Source organism: Heterodontus francisci, chromosome 5 (assembly GCF_036365525.1).
Source record: "Heterodontus francisci isolate sHetFra1 chromosome 5, sHetFra1.hap1, whole genome shotgun sequence".
Classification (NCBI taxonomy): Eukaryota; Metazoa; Chordata; class Chondrichthyes; order Heterodontiformes; family Heterodontidae; genus Heterodontus; species Heterodontus francisci.
The window spans coordinates 163770305-163796493 of NC_090375.1; the positions used below are offsets into that span (position 1 = coordinate 163770305).

At 42.3% G+C, this 26189-nt stretch overlaps 1 protein-coding gene across 1 annotated transcript in view; it reads right to left on the reverse strand.

Moving 5' to 3' along the window:
* rims2a (regulating synaptic membrane exocytosis 2a) overlaps positions 1 to 26189 on the reverse strand; it is a 749410-nt gene that overhangs the window by 591898 nt on the left and 131323 nt on the right. The window contains exons 3-4 of the mRNA XM_068032308.1: positions 7897 to 7964; positions 6576 to 6695 (exon numbers count right to left, since the gene is read on the reverse strand). Coding sequence (XP_067888409.1) covers positions 6576 to 6695; positions 7897 to 7964 — 188 coding nt within the window. The remainder of the gene's footprint in view (positions 1 to 6575; positions 6696 to 7896; positions 7965 to 26189) is intronic.

Below are 26189 nucleotides of genomic sequence, written 5' to 3' on the forward strand. Positions count from 1 at the left end.
AAACACAATAGTACAACACAGAAGAAAACCATTCAACCCATCGAGTCTGAGCAGGCTCTTTCAAAGGGCAATTCAGTTAGTCCCACTCCCCAGCTCTTTCCCCATATCCTGCATTTTTTTCTCTTTCAAGTATTGGCCAGTATGTCACAAGTCCAACAAGAGAGGGCACAGTTTTGGACTTAGTTTTAGGAAACAAAGCCAAGCAGTGGAAGGAGTGGCAGTGGGAGAGCATTTTGGTGGTAGTGATCATAATTCAGTCAGTTTTAACATAATTATGGAAAAGGGCAAGGATAGAACAAGAATTAGAGTTCTGAATAAGGGCAAGGTCAATTTTACTAAGCCGAGGAGTGATTTTGCGAACGTGGACTGGAAACAGCTACTTGAAGCTAAATCAGTGTCAGAGCAGTGGGAGGCATTCAAACGGGAAATTCAAGGGGTTCAGAGTAAACAAGTTCCCACAAAGAAAAAGGGTGAGACGGCCAAATCTAGAACCCCTGGTTATCTAGAAACATCTAGGGTAAGATAAGGCTGAAAAGGAAAGCTTATGTCCGACACTGAGAGCTCAATACTACAGAAAGCTGAGAGGAGTATAGAAAGTGGAGGGGTGAAATCAAAAAGGAAATTAGGAAAGCTAAGAGAGGGCATGAAAGGATATTGGCAAGCAAAATCAAGGTGAACTCAAAGATGTTTTATCAATACAATAAGAGTAAGAGGACAACTAAGGAGAGAGTAGTGTCCATAAAGGACAAAAGGTAACCTATGTGTAGGGGTGGATGATATTGGTATGGTTCTGAATAAATACTTCATGTCTGTCGTCACAAAAAAAGGGGGATGGTGCAGATATTGTAGTTAAGGAAGAGGAATGTGAAGTATCCGATGTGATAAAGATAGGGAGCGAGGAAGTATTAATGGGATTATCATCCTTGAAAGTGGATAAATCATTGGGGCTGGATGAAATGTATCACAGGCTGTTAAAAGAAGCCACGGAGAAAATAATGGAGGGTCTGTCCATCATTTTTCAGTCCTCACTGGATACAGGTGTGGTGCCAAAGGATTGGAGGACTGCTAACGTTGTACCTTTGTTTAAAAAGGGAGCGAGGGATCGACCCAATAATTACAGGCCAGTCAGTCTAACCTCAGTAGTGGCCAAATTATTGGAATCAATTCTGAGAGACAGGATAAACTGTCACTTAGAAGGGCATGGATTAATCAATGATCGTCAGCATGGATTTGTTAAGGGAAGATTTTGTCTGACCAACTTAATTGAATTTTTTTGAAGAAGTAACAAGGAGGATTGATGAGGTTAGTGCAGTTGATCTGGTCTATGTGGATTTTAGCAAGGTTTTTGACAAAGTCTCACATGGCAGACTGGTTAAAAATATAAAAGCCCATGGGATCCAGGGAAATGTAGCAAGCTGGATACAAAATTGGCTCAGTGGCAGGAAACAAAGGGTAATTGTTGACGGGTGTTTTGCGACTGGAGGGCTGTTTCCAGTGGCATTCCGCAGGGCTCAGTACTCGGTCCCCTGCTTTTGTGGTATATATCAACGATTTGGATGTAAATGCGGGGGGCATGATCAAGAAGTTTGCAGATGAGACAAAGATTGGCCGTGTGGTTGATGCCGAAGAGGATAGCTGTAGACTGCAGGAAGATATTGATGGTCTGATTATATGAGCAGAAAAGTGGCAAATGGGTTTCACCCCAGAGAAGTGTGAGGTGATGCATTTGGGGAGGTCAAACAAGGAAAAGGAATACACGATTAATAGGAGAATACTGAGAGGTGTAGAGTAAGTGAGGGATCATGGAGTGAATGTCCACAGATCCCTGAAGGTAGCAGGACAGGTCGATAAGGTGGTTACAAAGGCATATGGAATCCTTTCCTTTATTAGCTGAAGTATAGAATATAAGAGCAGGGAGGTTATGCTGGAACTGTATAAATCATTAGTTCGGCCACAACTTGAGTACAGTGTGCAGTTCTGGTCACCTCATTACAGAAAGGATATAATTGCACTAGCGAGGGTACAGAGGAAATTTACAAGGATGTTGCTGGGACTGGAAAAATGCAGCTTTGAGGAAAGATTGGATTGGCTGGGGTTGTCCAATCCCCTCTTAGCCTTCTTTGCTTTAATGAAAACAACCCCAGCTTCTCCAGTCCATCCACCTAACTGTCTTCCCTCACCTCTGGAACCATTCTAACAAATGTCTTCTGTTCCCTCTCCGAAGGCTTCATTTTCCTCCTAAGGCTATATAAATAACTCTAGTCTTCATCTGAGAATTTGTATAGTGTCGCTAAGTTATCAGACAAGGAGGCATCATGACTGAGTGCAAACCTGTGCTTATCTCAAGTCCACGTATCCCATTTTCCACCAAAGGGCATCATGAATGAATTTTCAACTGCTTCGAACATAGGCGCTGATGCTAAATGTAGTCTTGTAACTGCTCTTTAGCTGAGCTACACACTGGGCAAGGATCAAATTTGTGCCCATCCTGATCTAAATAACTAAGTACCACGACTTTTAATTAAACTGAGAGCTTTGGACAACATATTTACACAATATTATCCTAATTAAAATATGCTAATTATTTAACCAGGTAACTATTCCATCTATCTAAGGATAGCTGGTCAGCATATACAGTAGCGTGAGCCAGGAATTTCCATAAGCTAAAACGTTGAGAGCAGTTATTACTTTCTTAACCACTGGCAGTGCTGTCCCTATGCTGCAAATGGCAGCAGGTGTCCCTGCTGTCGATGGCAAAGCTCCACCTTGCTTATCAAGAGCAAGCTAAGGAAGTTGTCCAGATTATTGGTAGGTAGGTTCCAAGAAGCTTGACACCAGGACAAAGAAGTCTGCTTGATCAGTAGTCCATCAACCATCTCCACACACACTGTGGCTGCAGCGTGTACTATCTATAGAATGCACTGCAGCATTTTGCCAAGGTTTCTTCTGCAGCACCTCCCAAACCTGCAATTTCCACCACCTAGAAGGACACGGGTAGCAAGTACATAGGACACTATCACCTCCAGGTTTCTCTCCAAGTCACACGCACCAATCAGTCTTGGATATATATCGTTGTTTCTGAATCGTTGCTTGGGCAAAATCCTGGAACACATTATCCAACAGCATTGGGTAAGTAGCTTCACCACATAGAATGCAATGGTTCATGAAGAAGACTTGCCACCAACTTCCCAAGGGGAACTAGGGATGGGTAATAAATGCTGGCCTTACCAGTGATGGTCACATCCCAAGAATGAATTAAAAAGTGACAACAGATATGATCTGGTGCCTATTCAACTCATTGGCATGCCTTCTCTCCTGCTGTACCATTTCAAACCCGAAGTACTATACTTGGTGTTTTTAAACAGACTTGAGTTGAGAAAAACAAAACAGCCCCCAAAATATCTTTTCAGAAATAAATTTAAAAACCTGTTAGAAATATGGCAAAAGTCCCTAATAAATATGAGACAGTATTGAAAAGGTACTGTAAATATGGCAAAAGAGCACCTCCAGCTTGTGCCACCTTTAGCTCCTTCACTCAGAAATCTTTCCTTCTTCCCATTTGAATTGGGCAATCAAAAAGAGCAAACCCAGTACATGTCATAGAACTGTGTTTGATGTTCACTTATCTATTCTGCATCAAATATAGGGCCTCGTGAGACCAAGACTCAAAAACTGCACAAGGACTTCAACTTGCAACTAGGGTGATTCCACAATCTGGTGTTCCTAACACCAGAAGGCCACAGAATTACAGCCCAGAAGGGAATTGTCACAGGGCCCGCTTTCTGAATTCTATGCTCCCTCTCTGCAGGTTGGAAATCCACTCTGTTCTGATGAAAGGCCATCAATCTGAAATATTCGCTCTGTTTCTCTCTCTACATGTGCTACCTGATCTGCTGAGCATTTCTAGCATTTTCTGCTTTTATTTCAGATTTTTAGCACCTGCAGTATTTTGCTTTTGTAAATTCACTCTACTGGTGCAAAGAACCACAGAATCTGTCCTAGTATTACTACTTAGTGCAATTTCATTGATTTTCTGTCATTATTACACATCCATAACTATATAAAACATGTTTTAAATTATGCAAAGCTCGGGTGAAATATTAAATTGCTTTAAAAATGCTGGTGCCGCATGGTTTATAGTACTAAGCCATACAAAACAGGAAAACAGGAACATCCTAGGTTTGATCCCTCAACTGCATTGACTTTGCTGATCTCAGACAAGGTGGTGGTAGGGTTTCTAAACTGACCTTACTACACCTGGATTAGGGGAAGTAAAAGGTAAAAAATCTTAGGCAGGATTCCCACTCCTAACCACTATTCACTAGCTACTGCTGAAAGATACATGGGTACCATATTTTTATAATGACCATTTAATCATGGTATTGGAAGGCTGCTGGTGCCCATGGGATTGCACTCCAGTGTGAGTAACCACCTATAGTAGGGGAGCAGAGAGAGATCGGTAGAAAAAACAAGAAATCAAGCAAAAACATTAGAAATTCAAACCAAAAATAAATTACAGCACCTATCACAAGATTGAGATTTACTGGATGTAAACAATATTTAAGAATGGAAACATGATGGCTTTATCCAACATTTTCTATTTACTGTATGCGTAGAATAAATGTATAAACATACTGGCATTAAGAATATAGGCAATGGCAGCTAACATTGTGTGGTAAGGTTTGGGTGAATTCAACACTATTCGGGAGGCGGACATCAGCAGAGAAACATCTCGTCAGCATAATCTCACCTGACTTGCCCTATTCCAATAAATGGATTTATTGTTTAAAACTAGTTACATTTTCTTTTAACTGAAGCTTGTCTGTATCAATTTCCAGTCTTGGGAAATGGGGCACTTGTTGCTTTATTTCTTTGCATTCAGTATGGGCATGAAGCACATTATCATGTGATTTGTGGAAGCTTTTTCAATACTTGAAACTCGTGGAAAATTTAAGCATAGCATTCCAAAAAAATCCCCAAATGAACTAAATTATAACTGGTACAGACCTCAAGGGCTGAATTTTATCAGCGTGCCGTGCTCCAAGGCGGTGAGCCTTGAACTCGGCAGCCTTCCGACAAAGAAACGCCCCACAGAGGCCCCGTGATATTATGCGCGGGGGCTCATTTAAATAGAGGGGGCAGGGCGGCCGCCTTCAATGACGTAGAGGGGGCGGCCGCCGCCTCCCCGGTGGCAGTGTCTGGCGCCACCGCGCAGGCACCGGCACCATTTATAAAGGGCTTCAAGCCCTTCATGTAAATTAAAATTTTTAAAGCAATGTCAATACACATATCATGCCAATAAACAATAATACATGGAGGCCCTTTCCCAACCCCCACAATGTTTTTTTTGTCAGATATGATTGAAATGCGTTTTGGTCCCAGCATGACATTTCCCCCCCCAACTTCATCTCATTTGCCCTTCAACCCCTTCCCACCATCCCCACAGCCAATGATTGTTGTTTTTCCCGATTGGCTCCCGCCTTCCCCCCCCCACCCTGATAATTTCAATCCTCCCCCCTCCCCACCAGTGCCTTGCCTCGGAACTCCGCTGGAAGCAGGTACGGCAATTTCTATTAATTTAATTTGGCGACTGGGGGTGGGTGGGGGGCTGCACCGAGGCCTTGCCGCTGCCGATAGTATATCCCCTAAATAAAAAATAAAAAAATAAATTCCATGGGGGTTCTCCCAATCCCCGGCTGTTACTTCATGGGAGGGTCAGTGGTAACTCCAGAAGGTGATGATTTACATCGTTTCTCTGGGGGGTCTACCAGCCTGCTCCAAAGTTACAGTGGGAGACCAGGAGAACCACTGTGAAATTTGCAAGCCATAATCTTTAGGGATAATTTGAGAAGTTCCCAATCTATCTCAAATGTAAGGCATTTAATATATGTTTAGGTGCCACCCACACCTGAATTACAAGGTTTGATTGCACATGGAATACCTCCAGCAGAAATCAGTGCAACCAAATATTTTGACTCTATTTTTCGAAAGGATACATTTCTTTTGTATGTTCTTCGATATGGTTGTGTTTTAAGTTCTTCCAGGTGTGGTTTTATAAGGAGATTTTATTTTTCATTGGTCATTTTAAAATAAGGGAAAAAAAGAGTTCATTTGATATTCAAAAACAATGTGAAAAATAAAGGGCTTTGTTAAGAACAAGACTTCTCAGTTGAGCACAGTTAATTACTAGAACATATGAAGTAATTTGTTTGCTCAAATTAGGGCCTAACAGATGATTCTTTCAAAAAGGCAGAAACCTAACACAGCACATTTTTAGTAGGGCAACTGTATATTACAGCAGCTTCAAAATGAAAGTAGAGCTGAACCATTCACCAGTCAAACAACAGCTGTGCATTTGAGGTAAGATTTAGGAAATGCTTCATCAATTAAACACAACAGAATATATTTTTACGTATGTTGAACGGTAAGAAAAATACATTTTCTGTGCATAAAGACTATAATGTACTAAGCTTTCAGGTATTCTATAACATCTTTGAATAAAATATAATTTGACTATCACAGCAAAGAATATATTAAGAGTTATAAGTAGCCACATGTAATAAATAATTACTCACCTTCAGACCCAGCAGCGCTCCAGAATCTCTAGGCACACTACCATCTTTTAGTCGTTTATTTAACAATATCCGACCAATTAGTCGCTCTCCATCTTTGGATGGTTGCCATGTCACCGGATGCTATGAGGTCAAAGCAATAACACATAGGTCTTTAATACCTAAACTTCCATCTGTGCCACAGTGTTTTATCAATTAAGATTCACTTTCCCCATTTGAAAAAAAACAAAATTGCAATTACACAAATATTTATGTTTTGGTTTCCAATTAGAATCAGTTTAATTTGGAAATTATACGGTTCAACAGGATTATTTTTAACATTGGGGCCACTTCAATGACCCGGAAGAGGGTATTTCCATTGTGGCACATTTTTATCATTCGAAAAGTTTGTGTAATTACAGGAGATCATTGCTTCAATTCATGCTGCATGCAGAGAAATAAGCAGACAAGCGCAAGACTGCTCAGTAATATCACCCAATTCCCATTTCAGAAACCATCACCAACACCAGCTACCATGATCACTAACTTTAAGCAACAAGTACCAAAGCAGACAGCAAAAACAGTTCTAATACAACACCTACCAAAATGCCACTGCACCAAAATAAGTTCACATACATGACAGTGGAAGGGAAAAAAGAAAAACACAGTTCTGTGGCAAAACAGATCCAACTTTCCTCTCAGTCTGATTTTAAAAATATCATCTTAAGGGGAGACTTTACGTCAATAGTTATTTAGCAAAATCAATTTGAGAAGTTCCAACAACATAGGTATCACTGAAGAACAACAACACAAAATGTTTCTAAAAGTCTATCATGCAATTGTACAACTGAACATTCCTATGCGTCTTGAAAAAAAAATATTTAGTTTTGCTGCTGGACAGCAAACAATAAAGCACCTTTATAAATGTGCATTTATCTCTAGAAAGACCCTGTCCTTTTACATTGAGTGACAGAGAGCAAACGAAGACCAAATGAGCAGGTAGAATGCAGGCTATACAGACTTAGTACCTTCTCGCTATGGCTATGTTCCTCGTTTAGTGTTGTGCTACTGCACGTATCTACCCCAGAGTCTTTAATCTGAGGCTCAGACCATTCCAAGTCCTCTTCCAATGAGTGGCCGCCAAATCGCACCATTTTCTTTTGCCTCTCAGACAAGGCGTTAGAGTCCGACAATACTGCCTGCTCACTAGTTTTTCTTTTTCCCCTTTGACTGTTCCCTACAGGCGTGGGATAAAAAAAAAGAAAAGAAACATGCAAAGGCATAAATAAAACAAAGGAAAGTGAAATGAAAAGGAAACTGAATGTTAAGGCTCCACATGTCTCACCAAAGACATTGGGGACGCCTCACTGCTATGCCAAGACGCATGGTCCAGCCAGTAGTAATCCACGTCCCCTGTGAGAATCAAACACATAAGAAAGTGCAGAGGAGGAAGGTACAGAAAGGACAGAAACAGAAATTACAGACAACTGTATTGAATAGCAAAGAGTTAGATATCTGTGTGCATCAAAAATTTGTTGCTTGGCACAAATACAACTTTAGAATAATTGATTCAGTTGCCAAATCCCGTCAGCACTGCATTCTAATCTTTCAATTGAATTTAGGAGTGAATTCCCTCTACTTTTTCATTACATGGGCTTCAAACCAACTGCGGTCAAGTGGGCAGGATATCAACCTGCTCCCAAAGTTGCCACTGTTCCAATAAGAATCAGTGATTTTACATTTCGAATGTTTATATTTTGTTGGTTTTTCAAATCTTTCTTTTTCCTGATATTCAAATTTAGATCATAAAATAATATCAGTAGCATATAAACATTATATAACTCTTGCCTTTTGGGGGATCTAATGGTAACAGGGGTGAGAAAAATCTATTGGCTTTGAGAATGATTAACAGCTTTATAAAGGGCCAGCGATTATATTTGAAAGACAGTGTTACTCACAGATGGGAACATTGACTAGCGATGTAATTGTGAAACCTTTTTATTTCAAACTGCATTGAAAATCTCTACTAAAGCCAAAAAGACATTAGAAAAAACAAGGAATGTTTGTATACATTTACATAAAATGCATGAAAGAAAGACAGTGAACAGGAATAAAAAGTAGATTAGTGAGAAGATCAGCTTGAATATTCATATAAAATCAACTGAAGAGACAGTATTCTTTTTATACATTAACATAGACTTGCTTGCAGACAGAAGCCAGCACATCATTCAGCTCAATTCCAAATAGCTCTACTGGAATTTAGCCCAATAACATCCAGTTTGTTTTAGAGTGGCCTCTGACAAGCATGTAAAGGACACAAAGCAATGTAACATAGTCACAGGCACCCAACCTTCCCTTGGCCTTTGCCTGGTGCCACTAAACGATGGATGCTGCTGATGGCCAAGGTAAACAGCTGCTGGTCTTAGAATTTAGGTCCATTCCAGCACCTTTGTACTGAACACAGGTGGCCTTAACTTTCAGTTCCATACAGGCCAGTATAGCTGTACTACATTGCTAACTTATACAGAGGAAGGTCCCTTCTAAAGTAACAAGGTGACAAATGCACTTTTGTACTTTTTTTTTTATTTAGAGATACAGCACTGAAACAGGCCCTTCGGCCCACCGAGTCTGTGCCGACCAACAACCGCCCATTTATACTAACCCTACAGTAATCCCATATTCCCAATCACCTCCCTACACTAGGGGCAATTTACAACAGCCAATTTACCTATCACCTGCAAGTCTTTGGATGTGGGAGGAAACCGGAGCACCCGGCGAAAAACCTACTAATTTTACATTGTGTGTCTACAGATGCATTAAAGAAAAGTGTTACCTGTACCTTAAAGGAAGGGGGCTGAGAGGCCATTAGGTTTCTGTAGCTTTTGATTTACTAGCAATAAATAAAGGGAATTTTCTGCAATAACACTATTTTCCTTTGTGCAGCTGATACTATAAAAGCGGATTCCCAGCAGGGTCATAGTGTTCACAGGGAGAACTCAATGCACCAATAAATTTGAAATCCACTACTTTGAAAGACATGTTCTTGATTTAGGAGTAACTAAGGATGCTCAAATTTTGCACGGAGAAGGGCTGATTCATGGATTGGGCACACCCAGCGTGACACTTGCTCAGAGCAAGCACTGGTCAAGAAATCATGAATCCACAGTGACCAATTTTTTTTTTACCCACTTAATTTAATAGACTAAAAATCAGGCATTGCAGGCCCCTTAATTTTCAAGCAGCACTCCCTGCAAGAGATGTCCCTTGCTGGACAATAAGCCGGACAGGGTTATCTGTTGTTGTTGAATCTGTCCCAGAATTATTATTGGACTTATTTAGCAACATGAAATTGAATCTTATTAACTAAATATTGTATAAGGCGCCAAAGACCACTTGAGAATTGAATGTCTAACTAAAACAACATTTGTAAGCAATGGAAAAGTTGTTGAATTACAAATTTTTGCCAGATTCAGATGATATCCAGGTTTGGATCAATTGCCCCTTCAAAAAGGAAAATTCCGCTTTAGATCTGGCTTATGTCCGTTTCAAACACACAAAAAGCTGGAAGTTCAAAAGACTCCTGAGAGCAACTTGCTCTTTGACCAGTATTTGATTCTGAATACTGATGGGGTAGAGGGTTCCTCCGGGGAGTGCAGCCAGAGCCAAGACCATTGCACAATGAGTGGCTCAGCTGTACAGGGAGGGAGAAGAAAGGAGAATAGAGCAATAGTTATAGGGGATTCCATAGTTAGGGGAGCGGACAGGCGTTTCTGTGGTAGCAGACATGATTCCAGGATGGTATGTTGCCTCCCTGGTGCCAGGGTCAAGGATAGCACCGAGCAACTGCAGAACATTCTGGAGGAGGAGGGTGAGCAGCCAGAGGTCATGGTACATAACAGTACCAATGACATAGACAGAAAAGGGTTTGAGGTTCTGCATGCAGATTTTAAGGAATTAGGAAAGAAATTAAGAAGCAGGACCTGAAAGGCACTAGTGAGTGCAGAAATAGTATGATAGAGCAGATGAATGTGTGGCAGGAGAGATGGTGCAGGAGGGAGGACTTTAGATTCTTGGGGCATTGGGACTGGTTCTGGGGAAGATAAGATCCGAATTAGCTGGACGGGTTGCACCTCAACAGGGCCGGGATGAATATCCTGGCGGGCAGGTTTGCTAATGCTGTTGGGGAGGGTTTAAAATAGCTAGGCAGGGGGTTGGGAAATTGAGCACAGATTCAGATGGGAGAAAAGTAGAGCTGGAAATGGAAGGCAGAAAATTAGCAAAAAAGGTTAGCAGGCAGGGCAAACAAAGGTTGGAAAATAGACAAAAAATGTGTCCGGTTATGCTTAATGGTATACACCTAAATGCAAGGAATACAGTGAATGAGGCAGATGAGCTGAGGGCACAGGTTGACATGTGGAAGTATGTTTTTGTTCAATTATTACTGAAATATGGCTAAGAGAGGGGCAGGAATGGCAGTTTAACGTTCCTGGTTGCAGGTTTTCAGATGCGATAGAGAGGGGGATAAAAAGGGAGGTGGGGTGGCAATATGGATTAAAGAAAACATTACAGCCTTTAGAAGAGACATGTTAGAGGGATCATCAAATGAGGCTATATGGATGAAGTAAGGAACAAAGAACGAACAATCACACGACTGGGAGTGTACTATAGACCTCCAACCTGTCTGAGGGATTTAGTTTTAGGGAATAAAGCTGGGCAGGTGGAAGGAGTATCAGTGGGAAAACACTTTTGTGGTAGCAATCATAATTCAGTTAAATTTAGAAGTGGTATGGAAAAGGACAAAGATAAAATAGGAGTAAAGGTTCTAAATTGGGGGAAGACCAACTTTACGAGATTGGGAAGTGATTTAACAAAAGTGGACTGCAGACAGCTACTTGAAGGTAAATCGGTATCAGAGCAATAGAATGGATTCAAGATGAGATTCAAGGGGTTCAGGGTAAATATGAGATAGCCAAATCTGGAACCTCCTAGATGACAAGGTGCATAGAGAGCAAGATAAAGCAAAAAAGGGAAGCTTGCATCAGACACCGAGAACTTAATACTGCAGAAAGCCTAGAAGAGTACAAAAAGTATCGGGGTGAAATTGAAAGGGAAATTAGGAAAGGAATGAGAGGGCATGGAAAAATACTGGCAAGTAAAATCAAGGAAAATCCACAGGTCTTTTCTAAGTACATAAAGAGCAAGAGGATAAGTAAAGAAAGTGTGGGACCTATTAGGGATCAGAAAGATAACCTATGTGTGGAGGAGAAGGATGTGGGTAAGTTTCTGAATGAATACTTTGTGGCTGTCTTCACAAAAGAGGGGGCCGATGATGATGTCATTGTTAAGGTGTAAGTGTGTGAAATATTGGATGGGATAATTAAAGGAATGATTAAAGGGTTTGACGTCTTTGAAAGTAGATAAATCTTCAGGCCCGGATAAAATATATCCCAGGTTTTTAAAAGCAGGGGAGGAAATTGTGGAAGCTCTGGCCATCATATTTCAATCCTCCCTGGCTACGGGAGTGGTATTAGAGGATTGGAGGACTGCCAATGTTGTACAGTTGTTTAAAAAGGGAGGAAGGGATAATCCAAGTAATTAAAGGCCAGTCAGCTTAACTTCGGTTGTGGGCAAATTATTGCAATCAATTCTGAGACAATATACACCTTCATTTAGAAAGGCATAATCAAGGAAAGTCAGCATGGATTTGTTAAGGGAAGGTCATTACTGAATAAATTGATTGAATTTTTTGTTAAAGTGACAAGTAGGGTTGATGAGGGCAGTGCAGTGGATGTGGTTTACATGGATTTTAGCAAGGCTTTTGACGAGGTCCCACAAGACACAGGGCGGCACAGTGGCGCAGTGGTTAGCACTGCGGCCTCACAGCTCCAGCGACCTGGGGTCGATTCTGGGTACTGCCTGTGCGGGGTTTGCAAGGTCTCCCCGTGACCGCGTGGGTTTTCGCCGGGTGCTCCGGTTTCCTCCCACAGCCAAAGACTTGCAGGTTGATAGGTAAATTGGCCATTATAAATTGCCCCTAGTATAGGTAGGTGGTAGGGGAATAGGTGGGGATGTGAGAGGGTAATGGGATTAATGTAGGATTAGTATAAATGGGTGGTTGATGATCGGCACAGACTCGTTGGGCTGAAGGGCCTGTTTCAGTGCTGTATCTCTAAATAAATAAATAAATAAATAAATAAAGACAGGATGATCATAAAGGTAAATGCCCTTGGGATCCAAGGGAAAGTAGCAAACTGGATTCAAAATTGGCTTAGTGGCAGGAAGCTAAGGGTAATGATTGATGGGTGTTTTTGCGACTGGAGGTTGTTACCAGTGGGTTCCTGTAGGGCTCAGTACTCAATCCCTTGCTTTTTGTAGTTTATATTAATGATTTAGACTGAAATTTAGGGGGCTTCATAAAGAAGTTTGCAGATGATACAAAAATTGGCCATGGGTTGAGAAGCTATCACCTCTGGCCGACTTGCGAGATGTGTATGGGACACCAATCTGACCCTTAGGACCAAGGTGATGGTTTATAAGGCCTGTGTCCTCAGCACATTGCTGTATGGCTGTGCAACATGGGCAACTTACAAATACCAGGAAAAGAAACTCAATAATTTCCATCTCCACTGTCTGTGGTGCATTAAGGGTATATCCTGACAGGACAAAATCACAAATGCGGCAGTCCCCTCAAGGGAAGAGCTCCCAAGTGTGTTGGCACTAATCAAATAGAGGCGGTTTCAGTGGCTCAGACACGTCTGCAGGATGGAAGACGATCGCATACCCAAGGAACTTCTGTATGGTGAGGTAGCCGGGGCCAGATGACCAGTGGGGCACCCAAAGCTCCACTTCATGTCATGCTTTCAAGCATCCTTGAAGGCCTAAAATGTTGACTATCACACTTGTAAGTCATTAGCTGGTGAAAGAGGGAAAAGGGTGACACATCCTGTGGACTGGTGTGCTCTACCATGATTACCAGTGGCTAGAGCAGCTTGGCAACAGGCACCAATGTCAAAAACAACTCACAGCGTCACTTGGCAGCTTCAGATGCAGCACTTGTGGTAGAACCTGTCTCTCAAGGATTGGGGCTCACAACCAGCCAAGGTGCACCAAGAGAAGACCCCCACCCAAATGGATTGTTTGCTGCATGTCCATCATCTTTTTTGCATAGAAGAATGCCATCCGGTTGAGAGCGAGGATGAAAGCTTTAGACTGCAGGAACTGATAGATGGTTTGGTCAGTTGGACAGAAAAGTGGTAAATGGAATTCAATCCGGAGAAGTGCCAAAAAAATATATTTTGAACGATGCAACAAGGCAAGGGAATACCCAATAAATGGGAGGATACTGAATATTGTGGAGAAACAGAGGGACCTTGGAGTGTATGTCCACAGATCCTTAAAGGTAGCGTGACTGGTCAATAAGATGGTTAAGAAGGTCTGTGGCATGCTTTCCTTTATTAGCCAAGGCATAGAATATAAAAGCAGCGAGGTTATGCTAGAACTGTATACAACACTAGTTAGACCACAGCTTGAGTTCTGTGTACAGTTCTAGTCAACACATTACAGGAAAGATGTGATTCCGCTGGAGAGGGTGCTGGGGAGATTTACAAGAATGTTGCCAGGATTGGAACATTTTAGCTACAAGGAAAGATTGGATAGGCCAGGCTTGTTTTCCTTGGAAGCTGAGGGTGACTTAATTAAGGTATATAAAATTATGAGGGATGACCTATTTACCTTAGCAGAGGAATAAAAAAAGCAGGGACCATAGATATAAAGTAATTTGTAGAAGGATCAGATGGGAGATGAGGAAACATTTTTTTACCCAGAGGGTGGCAGGGAGCTGGATCTCACTTCATGAAAGGGTGTAGAGGCAGAAACTCTCACCACATTTAAAAAGTGCTTGGATGTTTACTTGAAGAGCCGTGACCTGCAGGGCTATGGACCTAGTGCAGGAAGGTGGGATTAGGCTGGGCAGCTCTGTCCACCAGCACGGACACGATGGGCCAATGGCCTCGTTCTGTGTTGTTTTCTATGATTTCTATGATTCCATCCAGCTAGTAAAACTGTAAGGTAGCTGAAGCATATTGGAAACCCAGTTTCCAGACTATTAGTTGCAGAGGCATGAGGCCTGGAACTTGCCTCATAAAGCAACTGAAACACATGAACAGTATTTGGAATGGACACTGAAGGGCCACTTATTAAAAGAAAATCCCCTGCCCATTGTCCTGCTGCTATAGTTTTCTCAGGTACTTATTTATTCCTCTCTGCACACCAGAAAATCTAGTCTCGAGCCCTTGACTGGCTGTTGTCATCCAAAGATCTGGCTCCAATGGTGCTCCTGGTGCATCATAAGCGATGTGCCCAAAGCACAAGGAAAGCATTCAACTGAGCTGACCTTGCATTTTCAGGCAATCAGCTCATTCCTACGGAGCTATGCATTATCAGTTTCTATGCCTTATTGTAAGGTTCCCAAGGTGATAATTGGAAGGAAGTGACATTATAAATGGCTTTAGTGTAATGCATTGAATGGATAGATTTCCCTGCCCTTCCAAGCTTCTTGTGGTCTAATTAGTGTTAAATGCATGCTCCTCAAGGTCTCGGTGGTAGATGTAATTTGCCAGATTGGTATTTTTCATTTTCTGTTTGCCTCACTTGCACTACATCCTGTAATTTTCTGGTATTGCAAGTCAACTCACTGCTTTGTCTGAAGAAAGAATTCTCTTATGAGGAAATCAGACACCCAGCTCCGCTGCCTCTGGACAGTCCTTCTCATTGATTCAATGTGTGCATTAAACACCATTATATAAGTAATATTTTGATTTATTCAAATCCAAATTTGGGTGTCAGAAACTGAAACTGTGTTGTTAATTTGTGAAATATTCTTTAAGAACTGGCCATCATTTCAGATCTTAAGTGAAAATATTTGAGCAAATTGAACTACATTGGAAATTGCAAATAGAGCCAAATCATATTTAAAACAGTCTATGTAATTCAATAAAAAGTATATTTTCTCTTTAAAATAACAGTTCAATGCATTCTTAAAAATGCTTACACTGCAAGCAACTTTAATTCAAAATGAAATACATACTCTATGTAAAGAAAATTCAAATAGGTTAAATAAAGTTCTTTTCTAGGTAATGGCTGAGGAAAAACTAAAACAGCAGTCTAATTAAGAGCTATATGCAATAGCTTAAGTGATACAATTATCTGCATAAACAAATGTATTAGCTTATTCTTCCAATTGTTCTGAAATAGTTAGTCTTCCAAATGTTTTCAGCACATTTTGATATCATAATAATATAACCAACAGTGGTAATGGGGACTGATTTGTACCATTGTCCTCTTGTATGCCAGGCAGACAATACACAGACCATATGGGTAAGTAAATCTTACTTTCATAGCCATTATGTCCAACCATTTGGGGGCCTCACTTCAAATCAGTTGTATTTCTTCGGACATTAACTTTATCTTTGTAAATTGAAATAAACCTAGAACCTCAAAGTTTGACATTGGTTGCAACTTTGCCTCAAATGGTGGAGAAGATAAATATCGTAAGTACCTCATTGTATAAGAGACACGTTCAGCAAAGTTGCTCCAGTTTAGATGTCATAAACTGTTCAAAAAGCATGATATTCAATAAGTGGTGCTCACTTTCAACGACCACTTGAGTTCAGATTAGTAGCTGGGTGTTCTGCCTGTGCTATTATAATAATGGGGTGGGAATTGATGGAGAAATATTCTATCCCGGGCAGCAAATCACTGATGTCTGATATGGTGCAGCATAGAAACAGAAGTAGGCCATTAAGCTCCTCGAGACTATTCCGCCATTCAATGAGACCATGGCTGATGTGTGACCTAACTCCATTTGCCCGTCTTTGTCCCATATCCCGAATAACTCTGGCGAACAAAAATCTATCAATCTCAGTATTAAAATGAACTGATCTAGATTTAATTGCCGTTTGTAGAAAAAAAATCCAAACTTTTACCACCCTTTGCATGTAGAAGTGTTTCCTAATTTCCCTGCTGAAAGGTCTAGCTCTAATTTTTTGACTATGCCCCCTCATCCTAGACTCCCCAACTAGTGGAAATCGTTTCTCCCAATCTACCCTACCTGCTCCCCTTAATATCTTGAAAACTTCGATCAAATCTTTGATCAAATGTTTGAAATTACAGGGAATACAACCTAGTTTGTTTAACCACTCCTTGTAGCTTAACCCTTGGAGTCCATTCACCATTCTGTTAAAGCTGCACTGCACTCCCTTTAAGACCAATATATCCTTCCTAAGGTGTGGTGCCCAGAACTGCTCACATTACTACAGGTGTGGCCCACCTAGGGCTTTGAATAGCTGAAGCATGAATTCTACCTCCTAGTATTCTGTTCCTCGAGATATTAAGGCCAGCATTCCATTAGACTTTTTGATTATTTTCTGTACCCCAGCAGTTGTACCTTAGCAGTGGCTGAGGAGACATCTGTGGCCTAATACATTGCTCACTTAATCCCATCCAAAAGCAAACAACTTGGAGACATTTTTGAAGCAAAAGGAACTCAGAAAAGGGACTTTGAACTTTGCAATAAAAAAAAATTCAGGGAATCAGCAACTCAAGCAATGTGGGGGGAGGGGATGGGGGGGGGGCTAGTTTCCAAGTAGGTGATTGTGAGTTTAAGCCCCAAGTCCACTCTTCACTATAGTTTGGCCACTAGATGTAACCACAGCATGCTACGTATGCACCATGTTGATCAAGTCCTGAAGAAGACTTACAGAGAGTAATTCATATGTGGGCTGAAGGAGGCTGTGATTTTTTTTTTTGTTAGTTTTTTCTTAAATAAAAAAGTTGTAATTTTGTCCTTTTTCTCATTACTATGTAATACACTTCCCACTTCTTTGCATTTTTTTCCAAGCTGCATTTTGTAATAGATCTGAGTAATCTAGTTAAGGACATTCCGGGGCAACAATGCCAAGAACAGCTCTTTCCAAAACTCCATGCCCATGAAATTCAAACAGTGCAAACAAGCAAGATACACGGGTCATTCCATGATCCAGTGAGCCCAGCAGGGAGGGCAGCTCGCAAGGGACCCATCTCAGATGATTGAGGGTATGCAGTCTGTGATTTTCTATCCACTCATTTTAATAGATGAAAAATCACAGGCTGCAGACACATAATGTTCTCAAGATGCGCTCCCTGTGATTGCTCAATCATCCCTTATAAGTGGAAATAGAACTGAGTAACATGAACTTTTGTGGGATGGGTCATCAGGACTTGAAGCCCAATTGGCCCAGTAACTGCAGTTTGGACACCTCAGACTTTGAAAACGGTGATTTAATCAGTTTCAAATCTTCTTCAGACTTTCAGCTGTGTCATCAGTTAGATCAAGTTTATTGGTGACCAAACCATACAAACTCTTGGTTGAATAAAGTAATACATAACTAAAAAAAAAGGAAATTTTCAACAGTCTCATGTCAGAATTAAGATGAGATACCCAGAAAATGTCCATGGAACTTTAGGCTCTTTGTACTCTTTTCTAATTGGTTACTTTCAACCTCCTTTATTGTTCAACCATATTACGCAAAGAGGGGAATTTTAATCTGGAGGAGCACATGGGTTTGGTTGAGGTTGGGGGCATTAAATTCGGCAAAAATCTGGAAGCCAACTCCAACCCACTGACTTCCTTTCACGGTTAACTCAAATGCATTAGGCTTGCTGCGTCACTTGGGAAAGTCGTGTTGCCTATCAACATATGGCAATCGTTCAATTGGAGCATTAGTTCACCACAGTTTTAAGTTTAATGTTGCATCCACAGGTTTTCTGGGGTTTTTGAAATACGATATCGAAAGCAAGCCAAGAATGACATTTGAGACAGCTAAAACAAATTCACGGAAATACTGCAATAAATGCTGTGATGGAAACCACACCTGCTAAAATGAGACATATTAATTTCATCATATGGAACATTATCAAAAGTTTACTGGACATTGAAATAACGTGTTTAAAAAGACCACAGAACAGTGGCTGAAAACATGGCTGCACATTTGTATTCGAAAAGACAGTGGCATGGAGAGACAATGGGAGTACCCCCGGATTCAATTAGCCAGATGGGTTTTGTCAATAGTGATGATCAAAAGACATTGAGAGTCATTGAGTGTGTAAGAGTCAGCATTCCACCATCTCCACCACCACCCCCCCCCACCCCCTGAAATTGAACTTCAAGCAAGCAAGCACTCCCTCTCTCTGTCTCTCTCTCTCACACACAAAGTTCCAGATACTCACGCAAGTAACTTAAGCCTCAAGACAGGAGGCCAGTGAAACAAGTTTGAAAGTGTGCACTGGGACCCAACGAGAACTGCAAGAATTAACTTCAATCAAAGACTTTACATCCAACCCAAAACCAGTAACTGAACACCATCTATTACTTCAAACCTTTCCCCTTTAATTCTGTCTCCTCCTCTGTCTCTATTTGCTTGCGTGTTTATCACGTATGCATGATAGCATGGTTGTGTCGCTTATTTTTTAGTAGTTTTAACTGAATCAGAGTTTTAAGGTTAATAAACTTACACCTTTCTTGTTTAAATCTGAGAAAACCTGTCTGATTGATTTCTTTTCAATTACAATTAGAGAGCAGTGAGCAAGGACTCACTGAGGGGAAGCTAAAAATGCTGTGTTTTAAAAGTTAAATCCTGTTACGGCCAAACCAGGAAAAGGCTGAGAGAGGAGTCTGCAACCCCTTCCTCACCTGATGGCACTTAGTACTTAGAGCTGCTTTCTAACCAACTAGTGGGAAATGGATTGTTCCAAGTACTTTTGCTTACTTTTAGATTATTTTCTATACTTTGGAGATTTTCTGAATCATAAGTGGATAGCGCCTTGGCTATCTCAGATTGGACTAGAGATGAGGAGAAATATGATCAGCACCAGCAGCCTGCTGTTGAGAGACCTGCAGCTGGAGAGAAGAGACGGGGAGCAGCTCACAGGAAGCACTACCCGTGACACAGGGTATATAGGCAGAGGATGACTTTCCTTGACATATTGAAAAACAGACAGCTGCAGCCTCCTAGAAGAAAACTTGCTCCCTGCTGGACCTGGTGGCCACACATTACCAGTGGCTAGCAAAGTGACCACACACTTGACATTTTTGCCTCTGGATCCTTCCAGGGCTCTGCCATAAACAATGCATAAGACAGGTGATTGATCAGTTGTTTGCCACGGCAGGCAATTATGTAAACTTTGCCTGTGACGATACCAGTCAGAATGAGCGGGTGCTCAGGTTTGTGTCCCGATTGGGCTTCCCACAAGTGCATGGAGTCATCAACTGCACACAGCTGGTAATCCAAGCAATCCCAGAACAACCAAGAGTATTTGTCAACTGCATGGGTTTCCACTCCATCAATGTACAATTGGAGTGTAGCAAGAACAAGATATTTCTGCAGGTGTGCACCAGATTCTCGGGGAGCTGCCATGATGCATTTGTCCTGCAGAAGCTCATGCTCTCTGACGTCTTTGGATCTGCAAGCATGCTTAAGGAGTGATTGCTGTTGACAAGGGATACCCACTTCAAACTTGGCTGATGATACCCATCAGTAACCTGACAAATGATGCCCAAGTGCACTATAATAAATGCCACATGGCCTCCGGATGCGTCATTGAACAAACCATCAGCATGCTTAAAATGTGCTTCAGGTGCCTAGAAAGATCCGAAGTCACCCAGCATCCAGCACCTAGGGAAGGAAAGTGATGAGGGCAGTGCAAGAGCGGCTGCACATACTGTTGAATTATCAATGCAAGGTTCACTTGGGTTGCATGAGTGGACTGATGTCTGAACCACATGTGACAACCACTTTCCTGCCACCAAAAATGCCACTGACTCAAAGTGACCAGCCACCCCTCGTATATTTCCCCATTGGTCCCTGTCAATTCATGTCTTCCTATGCATCATGAATCATGTTAAAAGACAACTCGCCTTTGTCATGCTAGGCCCCCACCTGCCAAGAATGAGGCACATTAATTTTGTCATGAACATTGATTTTAAACTGTATTTGGAGTGAAGAAAGGACTTGTTAAACAGATCAGCTGTAGCTGGAAAGGACATTTGCATATTAACACACAGTGTTTGGAAGAACAAAGCAGCCATTCCCTGACATTCAACCCACAATGGACCTATTTCACCAAACGTTGAAGGTGGGTGAGCTCGCATTCCAGGTTGATTGCTCAGATGGCCTAATATACAAACGAACAATGTCAAAGCAGCTAGTCACATGACTAACCTGCTGGGCAACCAGAGTTTTTTGAATTTGTACAAACAGTTTGGACAGAACGCTGTTTGCTCCTGGACTGAGAAGATCTCTCTCATGTCTGTTCCTATCGCTTTCTCACAAGCCTCTGAAGCCACATGAACCCCAAGAGAGAAAAGTCTTCCACAGTGAACAAGGTTTAAGAAGAATACTGGGCCCCAACAAAATGCAAGATCTACCTACAATCAAGGACTCTAGAGTGAGCTTGAAGGACAGTAACAACAACTCTTCAGATATTGCCTCAAAGCCTGTTTGTGCTGATTTCTTTGCCTTATAATTGGAAAGTAGTGAACAAGAATTCACCAAGGGGGAGCTAAAAAAAGGTTGGTTTAAAATTAAACCTGGTTACAGTAAGACCAGGTGAAGGCTGAAAGGAAGCCCGAGACCTCTTTCTAACCTGATCGTAACACCATCCAGCACCCAAGAATGGCGAAGAGAGGAAAGTGGTGTAAACTAATAATATTTGTGATTCTATGAAAGAGTGCAAATTTCACAATGCAACATTTTCTCATACACCCATATGCCAACCCTTATACAGCAAATCCTTCCTCTACCTACTGCTCCTATGTGGTGCAACCCTTGTGGCTTTAGCAGAGGAAGAGGCAGGTTTCTCCGATTCCTTGGCTGATGACCTCTAGGTTTTGGAGCCCATGAGGGCCCCCCAAAGAATGCTCCCCTTGCACCTGTATAGGGCATAATTAGCCATCAAGATATGAGGCAACATGTTGGGTTCTGACTTGGAAGGGGTCAATGGGAACAAGAAGTGAAAAGTTGAAGCACTTTGAGTGGAGACCCCACTTCCAAGTGCCCATTTGCCATCATCCCTCTCATAGGCTAGGCGTTCCTCTTTACTAACACTCTGCTGGAGAGCACTTTAGTGCAGATCAGTGCAGTGTTTTAAGGTCAAGGCTGTTACCTGTCATCCTAGATAAGGCAGCAGACATGTAGGCATACAGAGTGTAAATGGCCATATCAAGGCATGCATGGACTCATTTCACTGTTGTTTTTGATGGTGCATGGAATTGGTCATGCTGTCCATGCAAGAAGATGTTGTCCTGATGCTCTGTAACATTATCCCACTCGAGCTTGAGGCGGGCTGCTCCATTCTCTCTGAAATCATGAGCAGTGTGCTTGGAAGGCCTGTCTGTCCATCGCACATCCTCTGCTACTCCTTAATGATTATCCTTTTCATCAAAAGCTGCTGGGAAACAGCATTTTTGACCAGCTGAGCAGAGCCCATAGAGGGCTGCGCCCAGCAACACAGACTTTCCACCACTGTCCCTGCCACCACTATTTGCTCTTGCTCACTGGTGAAGTGGGAGTCACCAGGTGAAAACCCAAAGGTCGAGTGTCAGAGCCATTGCATGGTGAGCATGAGTCCTGTAATGATGCATCCTCAGAAGAAATCAGTTGCTCTCAGGACTCATCGTGCACAAGGTCTATGACCTCCTGCAGTACGCATAAAGGCCCTGACGGAGAGGAAAGATATGAATTAATACTAGCAAGGTAAGAATGTTACAAATTAGCATAATAAAGATGATCATATTTCATTTGCTGTTGAAATCAAGTCAACATGACTAACTATTGCCTGACATGTGGGTCACTGATATTCGTGTCACCAGGTAGCTGGTAGGTCTCATGTCCGACAGCCAGGGTCACCATAACGCCACTATACTCCAGTGCTTCTTCTCTAATTGTTAACTGGGAATCTGTGGAGGACCACTTCCGGTTCTCCCCCTCTCCCCTTGTATTCGGGGCTCTCTCTGCAACAAGGGAAAGAATAGACGCATCAGTGACTGTAATGGCATTCGTTCATCTGATGGGTGCAGTGCATTAGGTGGGTACTTGAGTAAATGCATAGTGAGAGAAGGCTGGGTGTGCTTGCAAGGTAAATGGCGATGAGGAGTGATGTGATGGAGTAGGCTTAACAAGGCAGAGTGAGGGGGAGTGGAGTGATACATAAAGCAGATGTAGGCGAATGTGAAATTGTACTCACCTTTCCTCATGTGGTTAGGTTATCAAAGCACACCCTGCATTGGTTCGAGAAGCATGGCACAACGCTGGGTCACCTCTTTCTTTGTGGCAGTAGCTTTCTTCCTCCGATCGCTGGCGAAAAGCTATCTCTCTCCAGCTCCTCACAGCCCTCAGCAGTACATAAAGGGAACTGTCATCAAAGTGGGGCGCAATCTTCGAGCATCTTGAATCCATTGTCACATTTAGTATTCTCTTGCTTCCAACTTCAAACTTGTCCAAATTCCATTTGGAATTGGGCCTTTAAATACAGAGTTGAGTCACGTCATGTGGCTCATTATTAGACTCACTGCCACGCAATCAATGCAGCAAGACCCGGACAACACTCAGGTTTGAGCTGATAAGTGGCAAGTAACTTTCGAGTCACACAAGTGCCAAGCAATGACCATCTCAACCAAGAGAGAATCTAAACATCTCCCCTTGACATTCAACAGCATTACCATCACTGAATCCCAAACTATCAACACCCTGGGAGTTAGCATTGACCAGAAACTGAACTGGATCAGCCACACAAGTATGACGGCTACAAGAGCAGGTCAGAGGTTGGGAATTCTGATGTGTGTAACCAACCTCCTGACTCCCCAAAGCCTGTCCACCATCTACAAGGTACAAATCAGGAGTATGATGGAATACTCTCCACTTGTCTGGATAAGTGCAGCTCCAACAACACTCAGAAAGCTCGACACCATCCAGGACAAAGTAGCCCGCTTGATCGGCACTCCATACATCAACATAAACATTTACTCCCTCCACCAACAATGGACAATGGCAGCAGCGTGTGCCATCTACAAGATGCACTGCAGCAACTCACCATGCCTCCTTCGACAGCTGCTTCCAAACCCGCGACCTCTTCCACCAAGAAGGACAAAGGCAGCAGACGCGTGGGAATACCACCATCTGAAACTGCCCCTCCAAGTCACACACCACCCTGACTTGGAAGTATATCAACATTCACTCACTGTTGCTGGGTCAAAATCCTGGAACTCCCTTCCTAACAGCACAGTGGGTGTACCTATACCCCAAGGACTGCAGGGGTTCAGGAAGATAGTTCACTGCCACCTTCTCAAGGGCAATTAGGGATGGGCAACAAATGCTGGCCCAGCCAGCAATGCCCACAACCCATTAAACAAATTTTTAAAAAACTCAGAAGTAAAATGCTAATCAGCTGACTGCATTAAAATGTCACCTGACAGACACACTGAACATACCTCCAGGTTTCCCACTCATATCGGATCTCCAAAAGTGCCTCTGAGTTAACACTGGTGCCACAGTCTTTCCCCAGTTAAGTTTTCTTCCCAACTTCATTCTATCCAAAAAGTCTATCATCATATTCCAACAAAAAAAATCAGTTCCCTATACCACTGTCCGCCTGCTTAGGAGATTGATTTGATGAGGTGGCAGAAGACGTAAAATAGAGAGAATGGGTGCGCACTCAAATTGGAAGAAAGTTATTAGTGGTATCCCACAAGGATCTGAGCTGGAGCCTCAACTATTCACGAAATTTATAACTGACTTAAATAAGACAATGGAAAGCCATATATACAAGTTTTCTGATAACACAAAGATTGTGTAATGGGAGCATAAAATTACAAAGAAACAATGATAGATAAGTGAATGGTCAAAACCATGGCAGATAAATTTCAACACAGTTAAGTCATCCATTCTGTACTGAAAAAAGATTGATCCTAGTATTACTTAAATGGTAAAAATTTAGGAATAGCAGCAGTCCAAAGAGATGTGGGGATCCGTGTAGTAATCAGGTACAAAAAAAAAATCTGAATTGCTAATGGAACGTTAGCCTTTATAAATAGATGGCTAGAATATAAAGGGAAGGAAATTTCGCTACTCCCAGCCTCTTGTTCTCTACTGCAAACCGTAATCTTAAACCCCTCTCCCGTCTCCTCCACCTTCACCTCCAATAAGAAGTCCAGGAATAATGAACTTCTTTGCCACTAAGATCGAGATCATCTGATCAGCTGCCTCTGCCGCTTCCTGCCGTTCCACTAGCCCACTGGGTCAAATTGCCTGTAACGTTCCCCTTGCCCTAGCCCTGAATTGCATCTTTCCCTTGTTTCTCTCCTATCTGCCCTCATGCACTTTTGAAGTTCATCTTGTCCATGAGACCCCCCTCTGCTCCCTCAACCATATTCTCACTGAACTGCTGACCACCCAACTTCACTTCCTGGTTCCTGTTTGCTGCTATTGTTAACAGTTCCCTCTCTTCAGGTACAGTCCCTAGCTCCTTTAAATCTTCTGTCATCACCTCTTTCCTAAAAAAAAAACCAACCCTTGATCCCAGCATTCTTACAAACTACCACTACAACTCCAAACCTCCTTTCCACTCTAAAGGCAATGAACATGTTGTCAGCTCCCATCTTCCCAGAACGTCATATTTGAATCCCTCCAATCAGGTTTCTGCCATAGTACTGAAACAGTTCTGATCAAAGTCACAAATGATATCCTACATAACTGTGACAAAGCTGAACAATCCCTCCTCATCCTTCTCAATCTGTCTACACCCTTTGATACAGTTGACCATACCATCCTCCTCCAACACCTTTCCACTGTTTTCCAGCTGGGTGGGACCGCACTTGCATGGTTCCATTCTTATCTATCAAATCACAGCCAGACTATCACTTGCAATGGCTTCTCTTCCTGCTGCTGCACCATTACCTCTGGTGTCTCCTCAAGGATCTATCCTTGGCCCCTCTTATTTCTCATCTACATGCTGCCCCTCAGAACCATCATCTGAAAACAGAGTGTTAATTTTCACATGTAGGTTGACAACACTCAGCTCTATCTCACTACCACCTCCCTTGATTCCTTCACTGTTGCTAAATTATCAGACTGCTTGTCTGATACTCAGTACTGGATGAGCAGAAATTTCCTCCAATTAAATATTGGGAAGATCAAAGTCATTGTCTTCATCCCCTGCTAGAAACTCCATTCCCTACCTACTGAATTCATCCCTCTCCTTGGCAACTGTCTGAGACTGAACTAGACTTTGCACAAGCTTGGTGTCACATGTGACCCCCACATGCATTTCGAGACACATTAACACCAGCTAAGGCTGCCTATTTCCATCTCCGTAACATTGCCCGATTTCCCCCCCCCCCCACCCCACCCCACTGCCTCAACTCATCCATGCCTTTGCTGAAACCCTCATCCATGCCTTTGTTACCTCTAGACTGGCTAGTCCAATGCACTCCTGGCTCATCTCCCAGATCCTACCTTCTGTAAACTTGAGGTCATCCAAAACACTGCTACCCTTGTCCTTACTTGCATTCGCCCATCACCCCTGTGCTCACTGACCTACATGGCCCCT